The sequence below is a fragment of the Juglans regia genome, chromosome 8 (genome assembly GCF_001411555.2).
Source record: "Juglans regia cultivar Chandler chromosome 8, Walnut 2.0, whole genome shotgun sequence".
NCBI lineage: Eukaryota > Viridiplantae > Streptophyta > Magnoliopsida > Fagales > Juglandaceae > Juglans > Juglans regia.
The window spans coordinates 2139577-2155296 of NC_049908.1; the positions used below are offsets into that span (position 1 = coordinate 2139577).

At 32.3% G+C, this 15720-nt stretch overlaps 1 protein-coding gene across 2 annotated transcripts; it reads right to left on the minus strand.

Moving 5' to 3' along the window:
• Positions 1-9495: 9495 nt before the first annotated feature.
• Positions 9496-14229, minus strand: LOC108988735 (UDP-galactose/UDP-glucose transporter 7-like). Of its 2 annotated transcripts, XM_018962071.2 has the most exons (9): positions 14009-14229; positions 13707-13878; positions 12850-12955; positions 12498-12743; positions 12009-12119; positions 10893-11051; positions 10043-10186; positions 9628-9817; positions 9496-9537 (listed from the first exon to the last, which is right to left on the minus strand). In XM_018962071.2, exons 2-8 carry the CDS (start codon positions 13745-13747, stop codon positions 9650-9652), a joined length of 975 nt encoding a protein of 324 aa, XP_018817616.2. In that variant the 5' UTR covers positions 13748-13878; positions 14009-14229; the 3' UTR covers positions 9496-9537; positions 9628-9649. The 2 variants fall into 2 exon arrangements, with proteins under 2 accessions (XP_018817616.2, XP_018817620.2); XM_018962075.2 differs by lacking the exon at positions 10893-11051 and having other exon boundaries at positions 14009-14228.
• Positions 14230-15720: the final 1491 nt, after the last annotated feature.

Consider the following 15720-nt stretch of genomic DNA (forward strand, 5'->3'; position numbering starts at 1 on the left):
TGAGAAATTAATATTTTAATATTTGATGAATTAATTGTAGTTTTCTATTTTTGACCAACCATTGTAGTAGAAATCTAAATTGTTTTAGAGATACTTAATCTAATGTGAAATCTTTTTGATACAGATTATTTAAATTTTAACCATCCTTCAACTTTAACCAAGTTAATGAAGATGTTCTTAGATACAATAAATATTATTTTTAACTTTTAACTTTGTTATTATTAATCATATTCTTTATATGACATATTTAAGCGAATTATTTAAAATTTTATCACACTGAATAAAATAATTGTGGATGATAAAAGGAAGAGTAATATTCATTTTTTTAAGTTTGGTAAAAAATAAAATAAAGGTAGATTGAAATTTCAGTTTTATTTTTACTTCGACACCTACCTAAGTTGTATATTATTTCGAATATTCTTTATGCTTGTCGGAAGCATAGAGCTATGGGTATGGTTGTAATTGCATAGTCCTGATAAAGAATACCCTTGCCTGAAAACATTTAAAATAGTAAATAGAAGAATTTTGTTATGTATAAATAAATTTGCATACTAATCTGTATATTAATATTGTTGTATTCATATTCTAAATTTAAATTAATATTATTTTAAATAAAATTTATTTTTTGATTAATTATATTGAATGTGTGTGCATATTAGTGTATAAAATTACTTAGAATTAAATTTTTCTTAAATAGAATAATAAAAGTTACACAGAAAGTAGCTTGGGGCCCACACTATACCACCCTCCTTTTGCCAATAATACGCAACTTTCTTTATAACAAAACAAATTAGTATCACAAATATACAAATATAATTTATAATATTAGTCACAATTATTTTATAATTATTAAATATAAAAAAATTAATTAATAATATAGAGGTTCTTTAATTTATAATTTTAAAATTTTCTTAAATTTTTAATTTTACTTAACCTTTCACTTTACTAAAGGTTGTAAAAATAATATATAAGACGTGTATGGAATATTGTAAGACGTGTATGGGAGATGATGGTGTGACTTTTGTAGAAAATCATGTTGTCTTCGATGGAATTAATGTTATTTTATCACATTTATTATCCCTAATTAATCATTAATTGTGTACACAGGGGTGTTGGATCTCGCCCTGTGCCTCAATTGGACGTTTTTCAGTTATCCCAATTGCATGGGTATTCTCAATTATTTTTAAATCTGCCTTCTCTGAATGTGATGCTCAACTGTCCATAGCGATCCAGATCGATTGACCTCAATTTATTTCTCGTTATTCATTTGCCCCATCTGCAGGGAAGAAATAAAAAAGAGAAGAGATTTTCGAGATTGCTTTGTTTGGGAGGCATTTCCAATGAAGAAATCGTGCAGGAATTATTTTTTAATGTGTAACGATTTTCTTCCACCTCATTTATTACTAATTTATTATTTAATTATTATTATTATTATTTTGTTATCTTTAAACTTCAATTAAAAATTTAAAAATATAACCTTCTTACATAATATAAAAGAAAATAAATTCAATTTTATATAAATTGTTGCTCTTTAAGTTAATTTTTATAAAATTAAATTTATTTTTTATTAATTTATATAATTACGTTAGTTAATTGATATGGTCCAACTCTTCTCAGAATGCTTTAGTAATTAATTAGTACTAATGCTCTACATTATTTATCAGTTGGTGCGTACCTACACTATTTTTCATAAGAAAAATTATACTCATTATTTTTATATTATATATTATATATTTTTTTTTATCAAATATATAATATATATATAGATAATGAGTAAAAGAATTCATTTTATTTGACAAAAAATAAAAAAAAATCAAATATAATGTGTGGTGATAAAATGATAAGTATAAAGACTCTTTATATATTATACTAATATATTAAAGAATAATAATAAAAGAGAAATACTACTTATCAATCTCACACTACGTATCAATATGTAATTTATTATTTTCATCTTTTGATTTTTTGTTTGATACATTTAGAAAATGAGAGTTTTGAATTTCAAATCTTTATTTTGAAAGTATCATTCTATTTGATAAGTAAAAAATTTCATTATAAAATAGTTATGAAATACGAATACTTAACACTCTTAACCTATAAAATGTCATGTTATTAAAAATTAATACTATTTCTGATAGGTTGGAAGTAGCATATTATCCCTATTTCAGAATTACTTAATAATTTTTCTGTGTTAGGTGTTAAACTGTATTTTTTATTTGAGAGGTATTTTCTTTCAAAAATCTCCACCGCTCCGAATTTATTCTCTCTACTATGTCAGAGGCTCAGAGCACATACATACCCACGTGACAAAAAGATATGAGAGGGTCTTCGTGAGGTAATCATTCATCATCGTCAAATATTGGTTTAAAACACAAATGATTCACATGTATATTTTTCAAATCCGTATATAAAATATAATAAATAATTTAATTTTTTTTAATTTTAAAATAATAATAATATTAAAATATAATATTTTAAAATTTTCATCTCACCTTTCAAATCTGTCATTACGTTTTTATTGATAACAAACAGTAGTATTAAGTAATTGAGGAAAAAGATAAAAGGAGTTTCTCGATCGTTTAATTCAAAAAAACTACTGAATGCTTTCAACACTATTATTGGCAAGGAAAATTTTGTGAAAGACAATGGCCCTTTAGCTCTTATTAAGTGTTAGGCTAAAAAGCGGTTCCAGCACCCAGAAGTAAAAGAATCCAAGAAGGCAACCGCACACTCACACCCAATACCCAACTTGCCATTAAAGCACACCACAAAAATGCTCCCTAACTTCCCAGTTTTGTGTCGGTGGAAATTAATATATATATATATATATATATATATTTATATATAAAATTCTACTTTGATAAAAGGAAACAGAAGTGGATTGTGGACCATTCTATGTTTAGTTTAGATCCCTCGATTATTGGTTGCAAGTAGGACTTTGTAGTCATTGATTGATCATAAATGTGCCAAACGAGCATGTATGTAGTTAACTTTAAGCACTAATTCGAGAGAAATGTCGTTCATAATAATTCTAATTAATTTTTAGATTTTGCTATTCATTATTTTTATATACTACACATTATACTTATTTTATTTTATTTAAAATTTTTTTAATTTTATTCTTTCTAACTAATTGAATTTTTCTACTCATCATCTATATATTATATATTTAGTAAGAGAAAAAAATTTAAAAATTTAAAAATTATGTGTAGTGTTTGATATGTGAGGATGATAAATAAAATTTTTCTTAATTTTTATTTACATGTCAACTGTGTGATAAATGACGACAGGATAATAATTTAAAATATTGTGAATATTATTTGCTAATTTAAATAAAATTATTAACACTGAAGGAGAAAAAGGAAATTCAAAGAAAAGCCAGATTTCACCGAAGTAACAAAATAAGAAAGATTTTGGGTACAGTTTGGAAAAGGCATGTCAGTCTGAGGTCCAACGGCAACAGGTCCACTGATCACTAATAGACACCTAGCATTTATGAACGGTCTGTGGGGTAAGCCAGCTCTCATTTTCCCCCATTACTATAAACCCAACATTAGGCAGGATTCGAGGAAGCAGAGCCAATTTTGCCGTTTAGCTTCTTAATACGAAGCAGTGAATAAAAAATAATACTCGTAAAATGGCAACAAATAAATTGAGCGGGGCTATTTCTTTGGTACCAAACCAAGAAAGTGTCACGACAAGAGTGGTTTTTTATTCAATCTTATAGCTTATTTTAACGAGAGAAATGTTACGTGTGTAAATATGTATTTAAATAGAATGATAAAAATAATAAATCACATATTAATGTGTGGTGTAGAAAATGATACGTAGAGTTTTTCTAGATGGAAATCGTGTACTAAGCTGCTGGGAATATTACCATAAAAAAACACCCCTAAGAGGAGGACATCAATACTCTATTACAAAGGTCATTTCTCGTGCCACGGTCTGGCCACTACATGGTAACCAGACTACATCAGTCTCTTAGTTATTGTCTGTGTTTGTGTCCCTCGTCGAGCCAATGCTAGACTCAAATCCTCGAGCAACCCCATGTATGCACACATGCACGTGTAACGGAGATGAAGGTTGTACACATGGTGTGTATTGATATTCTTGGATGATTTATATACTTTTTTTAAGCTTTAGGTTTCTGAAAATGCAAATCATAGTTGATGTCAGAAGGAAATGGATCTTTCTTTTGCTATCGGGATTGGGTCTTGGTTATATAATTCTGGACCTCCCACCCCATGAAAAAAGTATGTCCCAAATTTTCCATCAAAATAAAAAAGAACTCTCAATATTGTTTATGTCTATGACTAGAAAAAACATTGAAATCTGATAAGAACTCGATCAAATGTAGAGAGAGAGCTTGAAAACAGAGGAAAAAGAAAGGAATTTTGAATTGTATTGAAGAGTAAAATGAAATAAAGTATTAAACTAATTTTGCTATTACATCATATCTATACTGAAAATGTAAACTAACAGAATTAACTAATTATATTGTAGTGCCTATTTTAGCCTTAGCCTTTTCTACTTTGGACTTTAATTTCATATTATTTATATGTGATGCAATACTCCAACACCCCCCCCTCAAGATGAACATGAATGTTAAGAATGTTCATATTGCGAATAGTATAGTGAAAAGACAATGATCCAAGTGGCTTTGTGAGCATATTTGCCAACTGTAGCCGAGAGGGAATGTAAAACAACTTGATGAGCTTTTCCTGCATCTTCTCTCGAACTAAATGACAATCAATTTGTATGTGATTAATTCTCTCATGTTGTAATGGGTTTGTGGCAATGGACATAGCAGATTTACTGTCTGTATACAAGAGTGTTGGTTGAGAGTGATCAATCTGCAAGTCTTGTAGTGCATAGATTAACCATTGTATTTCATAAGTTGTAGTTACAAGAGCTCTGTACTCTGCTTCAGCAAATGATTGACTAATGGTAGCTTGCTTCTTAGACTTCCATGAGATCAAAGAATTTTCCAAAAACACTGCAAAAACCTGTTATGCTTTTCTTGGTATCGATGCAGCCTGCCCAATCACTATTTGAGAAGGCTTTTAACTAAAGTTCTGAGAATGAAGGGAAGAATAAACCTTGTCCAGGAATATCCTTTTAAGTATTTAAGTACCCTCACTGCTGCTTTGTGGTGATTGATTGTCAGTTTTGCCAAAACTTGGCTAAAAACTTGGATAGAATAGGCAAGGTCTAGTCTGGTAATTGTTAAGTATAACAATTTGCCAACCAATTTTCTATAAGCTGATGGATCTTCATATGGTTCTAAATCATCAATAGTTAGTTTAAAATTGGATTCCATAGGAAATGCTGCAGGTTTGGAACCAATGAGGCCAATATCTTGTAGTATGTCCAGTGCATATTTTCATTGGCAAAGAGAGATCCCAGTGTGAGATCTTGCTACCTCTAGTCCAAGAAAATATTTCAATGGCTCCAGGTCTTTAATTGTAAATTAATCATCCAGAAACTTCTTTAATAGTTCAATATCTTGTAAACTATCACTGGCTAATAATACATCATCGACATATACTATCAATGCCATAAAGGATGTTGTTGATTTTTTTATGAATAATGAACAATCAGAGCTACTTTGAGAGAAATCATAGCTAATGAGAGAGGTAGACAGTTTTTCAAAGCACTGTCTAGAGGCCTACTTAAGACCATATAGACTTTTTAAAAATCTGCCAACTTTGTTGTTTTGATTTGGCAGTCCAAGAGGCAAATCTATGTAAACCTCTTCGTGTAGTTCACCATGTAAAAACGTATTGTTCACATCTAATTAATGAATATGCCAATTATTAATTGCAACAACAGTAAGTAGAAGTCTAATAGAAGTAATCTAAGCAACAAGTGAGAAGGTGTCAAAAAATCTAAGCCTTCTTGTTGAGTGTAACATTTTGTCACTAATCTTGCTTTATGTCTTTCCATTGTTCCATCAGCTTTGTATTTGATTCTAAACACCCATTACAACCAATGGTCTGCTTATGTTTAGGTAAAGTAACAAACTTCCATGTTTTGTTTAACTTTAAAGCATCAAGTTCATTTTTCATAACTTTTTGTCATTTTGGAAATTGAACAGTCTGTTTATATGTTTTGAGTTCTAATGAAGTTGTGATAGAAGCAAGGAAGGCTTTATGAGATGATGAAAGTCTATTTGCATAAAAGAAAAGGAAAATGGAGTAGAAATTACATTTTCTAGAACTATCAGCAGAAGAAGTTGAAGGAGCTGCATTTGAAGAAACTTGACTACAATAATAGTTTTGCAAAATATGAGGTGCTTGTCTAAGTCGAGTGCATTTTCTGAGTTGTTGAGGATTATTGGAAATCTGATTGTTCTGAGGTATATAAGGATTTTAATGATCGTCATTATGGTCATCATCAATATGTGAAGTTGGTGACACAGGTTGATTAGTAACTGGATTACTATGGAAAATATCACAGATGTATGGATTTTCTGATGGTGGGAATAGAAAAGTGTGATTTTGAGGATCAGTTGGTACAGTTGTAAAATGAAGAATATTTTCATGAAATATAACATTTCTGGAAATGAAGACTTTCTTAGTATGGAGATCCATTAATTTGTAACCTTTTATATCTGAGGGATACCTAAGAAATATGCATTTGACAGCTCTAGGATCAAATTTTTGTTTGTAATGTTGAAGTGTTGAAGCAAAGCAAAGACAACCAAATACTTTTAGATGAGCAAGCTTTGGTATTTTATTGAAAAGCATTTCATAGGGAGTTTTATTTATAAGAAGAGGGGTACGAATCCAATTAATAATATGAGCTGCTGTGAGGACACAATCACTCCAAAAAGATAATGGAATATTTGCTTGAAACATTAAAGCCCTAGCTGTACTAAGCAAATGTTGATGTTTTTTTTCAATTGTGTCATTTTGCTGTGGGGTTTCTACACAACTTCTTTGGTGTAAAATTCCATTTTTTATGGTAGAAATCAGTGAGAATGAACTTAGGTCCATTATCTGATCGTATAACTTTGATAGCAATGTCAAATTGTGTTTTAATCATTTTACAAAAAGTTTTAAGTAGGAATGAAACTTCAGATTTTGTTTTAAGCATATAAACCCAAGAACAACATGTAAAATCATCAACAATTGTTAAGAAAAATCTATAACCTGAATAAGACATGGTTCCAAATGGACCCCATATGTCACAATGAATCAAATCAAACATTTATTAGACTTGCTATGTGATACAGGAAATGTTAGTTTTCTTTGCTTTGCTAAGGGACAAATGTCACATACTTTTTGACAATCCATAGAGATAGAGGAATCTAGATGTTTAAGAGAAGAAAGTCTAGAAAGGGACACATGGTCCAGTCTGTAATGCCATAAGTCCAATGACTTTTGAGAAGCAGCAGAAAAATGAGTGGGATTAGTCTTAGAATTTGCATAAGCAGGATTGAAGTAATATAAGTCTTGTTTCTTAAACGCAATCACAATCATCTTCTTCATTGATCAGTCTTGTAAAAGACAATGAGTACGAAAGAAAGATAAGGAAATATTAGAATTTTTGGTTAGCTTAGAAATAGATAAAAGATTAAACGTAAAGGATGGTACACATAAGGCATTTTGCAAGAAGAGATTATTAGAAATGAAAATTGTTCCTATGTGTGTAGCTGGTATAATCTGTCCATTGGGCAAAGCTATAGATGCATTTATTGGTTTAGGAGGAAAACAATAGAATAGGGGTGAACATATCATATGATCTGCTGCACCAGTGTCTAATATCCAAGAACATTTGGATTTTGAAGTGGAAGAAACTAAATTGCAAGAAGAATTACCAGAAAATTGAGAGGAAGTAACAAGATTGCATGCTAATGCATTTTGGGTGTTTGAGGGAGTTTGAGATGACTGGGAGGAATTGGTAATAGCTAGTAGTTTATTGAAATCTTCAAAGTCAAAGAAACCATGTGAGACTCATTACTGTTTTGATTACAGACTTCATCAATTGCAATTGCAACATGAGCAACAGAATGAGTTCTTTTTCCTTTCGGTCCAGTCCACCCAGAAGGGTATCCATGAAGCTGGAAGCACTTATTTAACGTATGTCCATTGTATTCACAATGTGTACAATGAAGGGTAGATTTCTTGGATTTTTCTTTTGAAAATCTATATTGATTTGTTGCAGTATTTGACTATTTAGCCATCAGTGCATGAGTTTAAGTAGGAACTGAGTTGGTCAGTTGTCTCTGGCTTTCTTCTTGGAGTAATAAGCAAAAGACCTTGGCCATAGGTGGTAATGGAATTGAAAGAAGCAACTGACTTCTTATCGATGCAAAAGAATCATTTAAACCAACTAGAAACTTCAGAACATAAACTGATTGTTGCTTTCGTAGCAAAAAAGAGAAAATATCACATGTACAACTTGACATTTTTCTAGAAGTACATGTTGGAAAGGGACAAAAACTGACATATTCATCCTATAATGTCTTTGAAGGCACTGCAATACTTAGTGACAGAGGAAGAATTCTGGTTGATTCAACTCAAAGATTTTTCAAGGTGAAAAACCCTTGGTTCATCACTTCTTAAGTACCGAGTCTTCAATTCATTCGAAAGATCAAGAGATGAATTTACATATAGTAGGTTATTTAGAATATCTTTGGAAATAGATTTTATATGCCAAGAAAGTACCAAGTTATTAGCCCTTAACCAAGCTATGTGAAAAACATATTCAGAGATGTTTGGAGGTCGAATTGAACTATCAATGAACGCCGTTTTATTCTTGACAGATAAAGCAATGGTGATCGAGCAAGCAACATAGTTATCTCCAGTAAAGATTTCTGGGACGAGAAGAGCACCAGGGTTATTACTTGGATGCATATAGTATGGACTTGATGAAATATCTGATGGATTTGTGGTGACAGAACTAGTAGAACTGATAGAATCCATTTCAAGAAAGAAAGAAAGATTAAGAACTACTGACTTTGAGAGATAAAGCTGTGTAGAAAAATTACTACAAAATCGTAAACAAATTGTGATGCAAAGAAGAAAAGAAATATAAAGAAAATATCAAAAGATAAAAGATGATGGATCGAATTCCAGAAAATCAATGTGAGAAATTTCTAATTTGATACCATGATAAGAACTCGACCAAATGTAAAGAGAGCTTGAAAACAGAGGAAAAAGAAAGGAATTCTAAATTGTATTGAAGAGTAAAATGAAAAAAAAGTATTAAACTAAATTTGCTATTACATCATATTTATACTGAAAATGTAAACTAACAGAATTAAATAATTACATTGTATTGCCTATTTTAGCCTTAGCTACTTTGGACTTTAATTTCATATTATCTATATGTGATGCAATACTCCAACAAAATCCACTAAAAATGGCAGTAGCTACAGTTCTCATCATCTACGTAAAAAAACTTGATAATCGTGGTCCTCTTCTAAAAAATTCTCAACCTTCTTGATCATATTATGACCGAACAACAAATAGCCAAGATAATAAACCCTTCTTCATATTTGGCACTGCTGCTCCATGTACGAACATTAGGCTGGTAAACATTAGGTCATCTGATTATCACTTTGTTGATTAATGAAACAATTTATAGGTAATTGATTGAAAGTTCAAGTAGTTGTTGCACCTCCTATACGTCCAGGTGCCTTTTATTTACGTTGAGCTGCTTCAACATCCGATACCACATTCAGTGTCTTGTTTTTCTTTTGTTGATACTTGGCATATGAGTACCACACACCACCGGCTGTGTTGATAACCAATCCAGTTACATTCAAAGCATGAACTTGAACACCACCCAGCAACACAAAACCAAGGGTCTGAGACACCAATAAGAAAAAGAAAAAAGAAAAAATATTCAGTCACAAATTAAGAATATAAAAGCATATGTCAGACGTGTTAACCTGAACAGTTTATAATATTTTAAAAATATTATAAAACATCGTAAAAACATTATAAATGGGCTGGTTATTAGAGGATTCCAAATTTTCCTTTTCTAATCATCCAAATCTGTACAAGCGGAACCTGAGATACTCGATGCATACCGTGGAGCCAACCCCTTTAAGAACACCAACTATTGTTGTTGTTAAAGCAGAGTTGACTATGGTACATAAGAACATGGTGAAGTTGAGGGCAATGCCCATTACCAATGAAAGAATCAGGATCGCCAAAAAGTATAAAGAATTACTCTGCATACAAGGACGAATTTCAAGTTAGACATCAGTTTTATGGTTAAACAGAAACAGAGGATGCATTATAGGGGAACAATATATCAAAGGATTCTACCACTGCCAACAAGAAACAAATCTTGTAAGAACACAGAAATATATGTTTGTATTTCAGTGTTCTTACATGCTATCTTAATGATGGAACGATAGCACTAAGAAATCAAATGATGCCTATTTATATTTTCCTTTTTTTCTGCAATTTTATTAAAAGCTTTACTCAAATAAGTCTGAGCAACAAATACAAATTCCTTGACTGATCGGCCATGTACTCTTTCATAAATGCAGGCACTTCACTTTGATTTCACTGGTAGTATTTATGGACTTCAAACATTTGAAGCTGCATGCTTCTAGAATGATGTAATATGTGCAAGGGTAACAAAGTTGCCACCACTTGTAAAAATAATTAAGGAATGATTGTCAAGGATACTTGGTTATCAAACTTTAAGCTATTGATAGGTTTTCCCAATCACAACCAATAAATTAGGTTTCCTTTTTCAACTCCATTTATTATCCCAAAATATCTGTTCTTGTGACATTGAATAGGATTTCAAGCACATACTGGTATCCTACTATGTCCACATAAAAAATAAAAGAAACAAAAAGGCATATAATATCAGAGAAAGAGCAGATTAGCATTTTTTGATTTAATGACTATTCGAAAGAGTACCTTTGCAAATAATAGCGATAAAGAATTTGGAAACTCTCCTGTAGCTATGATGAGAAACAGCAAAAATGGAAGGGACAAAATGCTGTTGTAAAACATGATTTCAACAGAAGAAAGCCCATCCTCTGCACCAGACTTCTCTACCAAGACTAAGTACATGGTCTGCATTTGAACATATACATTCCAGTTGTAAAGCACATGTAATTACGAGCTTCAAATCAATCTTTAACTATGAAGCTAATAAATATCCCTTAAGTAAATATTCTGCCTGTCCTCTTGCTGCCTCCTCTTCAATGCGGTATAAGGCTACAGCCTGCAGGCTTTAGGCCTCAAGCTCTAGCAGTCTCAATCCTCTCACTAGGCCCAAATCAAGAACAGTCTCAAGTCACTACCAAGTCCCTTGCTGTTTGGCTTAATGTCTTGTTCAAGGGCCTCTCATCATACCATTGTGCTTTATCGATAGCCATAATAGAGACCGGGTTAGGGATGGTTGATGTCGGTGAAAGGGAAGAGGGATAATGGACCCAAAATATGTAATCATTGATGCAACATGGTAGATCCCAAAGGGTTAGGGATTTGCTATAGCAGGTGCAGAAAATGTGGCAGAGTTTCTGAATTCTACATATTCGTATTTGCAGAGTTTATGAAAGACATGTTTGGTCTTGAGGACTTGAGGCACAAAAAAGATCAGATTTATTTGATATTGGTGTGTTTTTGTTTGATTTAGGGTACATCTAAGGAGGTCAGAGGAGGCAGGGAGGTCACAGTTTGGGCCGACAAGGATGGCGAAAGAAATGGTAGATTTGAATCTCATCGTGCTTTTCATTTTATTTGTTTTTTTGGAAAGGGGGTTTGGAAGGGGGATTGACACTGACTAGGCTTTCTTTCTTCCTTCCTTTCTTTTCTTAAAATTTTAGTTTAGATCATGCACCACTTCCAAAAACAAAACGGGCACATTAACCAATTAATAACCTAAGTTGACGTCATAGGTTGGACAAACCAAAATGAAGGATTTGTGCTAATAAAAAAATTAACTACAATAACTAGAAATTTGGATGAATTTCAGAGACGAAATATATACTGGAATCTATCCATTTGTAATGAAAAATGAAGTCCAACCTGGAAAAAAACAGAAGTAAGGGCCATGCTGTATCCAAAAAGGTCAAAGGAAAAATCTCCTAGAGCAGCGATGATAACTCCAGTAGCTGTCAATATAACAGAAAGAGTCACCTGAAATTTAATAAGGGAGCAGCTGATAGGTCAGAACTTTCTATTCAAAATTAACAGTCATGATGATTCTTCTGATCATTTTTTAAAAATACTTAACAAGCATTTCAAAAAATAAAAATGGCACTTAGAACAACCATTGCACATGATATGTAGTATATGTGTCAAAGAAACGCGTGTTCTATAGATCAATTCATGAAATGTACGCTTTTTGTACTATCAACTTAAACAGTAGAATGCAGTTACAGCTTTAATATGCCATTGAGAATATTCATGTGATGTCAAAATTACAATACACTCCTATGAAAAGGCAATTTCACATACATTAAAGAAACAGTCTCATCTGTTTACATGGAAATTCAAATGAAAGCATTCACGGACCTGAGTTGTAGGTCTCCCTTTTCCTGAAAAGAATCCAGCGATCAGTACAGCAAGTGGTGTGAGTCTTTTTATCGCAATATACATCGGAATATTAACTCCTTTTAAACTCGCCAATGCAAATGCCACATTAGCATTGTAAAATAGTGAAATTGGGAGAAGCTTCCTAGCTGTCAATATATCTACTGATTTGGCTTTTGTGTATCCCATTCTTCGACCAAAGTGTATAAGCAAGGTGGTTGCCAATTGCTAAAAAAAAGAGCAACAGCAAACAAAATATACCACCAACAGTCATGATATCCCTGCAAAGTTAATGAAAGAGTAAGTGCTCTAATCTGCTTTCACAAATTCATACCTGCAAAGTGAGGAGGGTCATCGAGTGTGCATACTGCATAAGTATGGCCTTATTGATAAAAACCATCGCCATCGAAGCTACCCCATATGACAAGGCTGCAGACAAACTACATGGACAATAGTAAAGAGTTATACCTGGCCCTAACGAGAATTAATATACCTTATATGATGCAAAATCATATATTACAAACATGTATAATCGAAATCATCAACAGCCATCTAGTTAGCTTAATTAAATTTGGGTTCACACAAAATTAAGTGACAAACATGGGCGAGATTCTATCATAAGGAGGACTATTCAGACTTGGGTTTATCACATCGAGGCTTATTTTTAATTTAAACTTGTTCATTATTGTGGCAAGGAAAATGCGTTTATGAGGCTCAGCGAGAAGGACCGTGTGCAATCAAGAAAATGATCAGGATGGGCCCGAAAAAAGAAACCTCAAATTTTTACTCGGTGAACTAACAAACTAAACTAAGACTTGAATGCTTTAATTTGGATTAGTTATAATATTATGACTCTCGATCATTGAAGATTAGTGAAATTCTTCATAATGGTATCAGATGAAAGTGAAGGGGCTTTATTGAATCACAAACCAATGCCTTTACAAGGGGGGCTTATTTATATGGAGCCCAATAATATAATATACAAATCAATGTGGGACTATAGAGACTAGTTTAACAGCTTCTGTAACGATTACTCGATTAGTAATTCCACTCGACGTAATTCTAAGGTTTCCAGGCATTCCTTGAATTGAGATTCAGAAACAGTAAACGAAGCAACTTAGCGAAAGCTACCGAAGGGGGGTATAGATAAAGAGATAATAACTATAATAATATTATTCTATATGAAAAAACCTAAGAAATGGACTTGTTTCAGAATCACTCCGGTTTTCCATGGCCGACGACCAAATGATAGTGATGAAAAGATTGCGATATATAGAACAATCTCTCAGTCACTCCAGCGACACCATCAAATCACAAAAGCTCCGATCATACCCCGAATCCAAGGCCAGTTCGTAAGAAAATCCTGCAAATAAAACTAATCCGAATTCGGTTCAGTATGCGAAAAAGCCAGCCAATAAAAAAGAACTAGGAACAACTCGACATTGGCAAAAGATTGAAGAAGAAAGAAGAAGAAGGGAAAAAATAAACTTAACCTGATTAATATGGGAGATAAAGTTACATAATAGCACAAGGAAAAATAGAAAGGCGTAGATCGTCTTAATGATTTAGGTTACTGCAATGGTAATGAAGAGCTGAAGAAGAGAGGATTTTGTGGAGAGTGTTCAGAACTTCAGTGACCAGTGTTGAATGTGGGCGAGAGAGAGAAATGGATATAATATTGAAAAAAAAGAGTAAGAAAAATCCAGAGGGTTTTGGGTTCGACGAAACAGCTGGCGGTAGGGGCGAGCGAGGCCCGCAATCACGTGGCAAATGCAAGGATTTGAAAGCCACGGATGCGGAGTGGTCGCCAGTAGTGCTGCGCGGCTTGCGCCAAACTGGAGCAAGGTTTGAAGCTGTTGTCGGATTCTGTAATCTAACTATAGTTGTAAATTTATATAATATATTAATTAGTTTATAAATTTAATTTTATAAAATCTATGTACTAAAATATTTCTTATAATAAAATTGTAACTTTCTTATGCATCGCGTGGCTTGGAAGTGTACGGATGTTTTGATATATTTTAAATTTTTATGAATAAATAATGCAAGCGATTTCTCTTTAATTTTGTTATTTTCAATCTAACATATTTTGAATAATTTAATATATCAATAATTAAGATAATTAAAATGACTTGCACTTTATCTCGTAACTCTTCGAGAAAAATGAGATTCAATTAAAATTTTTGTAGTATCTATGTCTTTCAAAAGATTTGCGCAGGATTTATATATCTAAATTTATATCTAAAAATTATATAAAATATAACATACTAGCTTATATGATTGAAAATTAAAAAATTTAAAATGAAAAATAATATTTTTATTTATAAATATTACTGAATCACTGATACCATGGTGTAAGTGGTTTACCAAATAAACTTATAAATAAATGTTGATATTTTGTCAGTAGAATTGGTAAGAATTATTTTATTTATTTATCTCTAGTAATTTAGAAACCCAAGATGATCTTTATCCGGAAAAACTTATGCCATGCATGCACTGTCGAAGCCATGATTCCATATATGGATGATCTAGTTCCAAATCCTAGTTCCTTTTCTACGAGGGTTTACCAAATTTGCAGGAGAAGATTGGTCTTATTGTTGGTTTCATATCCATTGAGTGGGAAAAGCTAACACGTACTAAGTTGAAGTTGGGGTGGGCAGCAGGGCTCCACACCCCGCTGCCCCACCCCTGCATGGCGGGGCGGGCAACCCCGCTCCACCCATGTGGGGCCAAGGTCCCTCGCCCTGCATCTAGGGCCCCTAGCAAGGGCGGGTGGCAGGGAGGGCCCAACCCCACTCCGCATTTTGATCCCCCCGCTTACATTTATATATATATATTATATGTAAACATAAATATATGTTTATATTTAATAAATTGTGTATATATAAATATATATTACAATTTGTTAGACTTGTTCACAAAATATGCACTGGCAAATTTAAAAATTACATAGTTTAAAAATTAATACGCTATAGTTTACACAAAATATACACTAATAAATTTAAAAATTATATAGTTTTTAAATTATAGTCATATTTAAAAAATTTAAATTTATAATTTTGGTCTAAAAATGTATTTTTAATTACTTTTAGACTTAAAAATAATTTTTAAATTAAGTAAAATGTAGTTTTTTTTAAGTAGACGGAGGCGCCCTCACATCCCCGGGGTAGGGGACGGGGGTGAAAATCCCACTCCCCGCCCCATG

Excerpts from the sequence above, each read along its gene's own strand:
- LOC108988735 (XM_018962071.2), bottom strand. The coding sequence starts at position 13,747 with ATGGAAAACCGGAGTGATTCTGAAACAAGTCCATTTCTTAG. Across the intron at positions 10,187-10,892 it reads TATCGCTATTATTTGCAAAG|AGTAATTCTTTATACTTTTT; the intron begins GTACTCTTTCGA and ends CCTTGTATGCAG. Across the intron at positions 9,818-10,042 it reads TTAAAGGGGTTGGCTCCACG|ACCCTTGGTTTTGTGTTGCT; the intron begins GTATGCATCGAG and ends TTGGTGTCTCAG.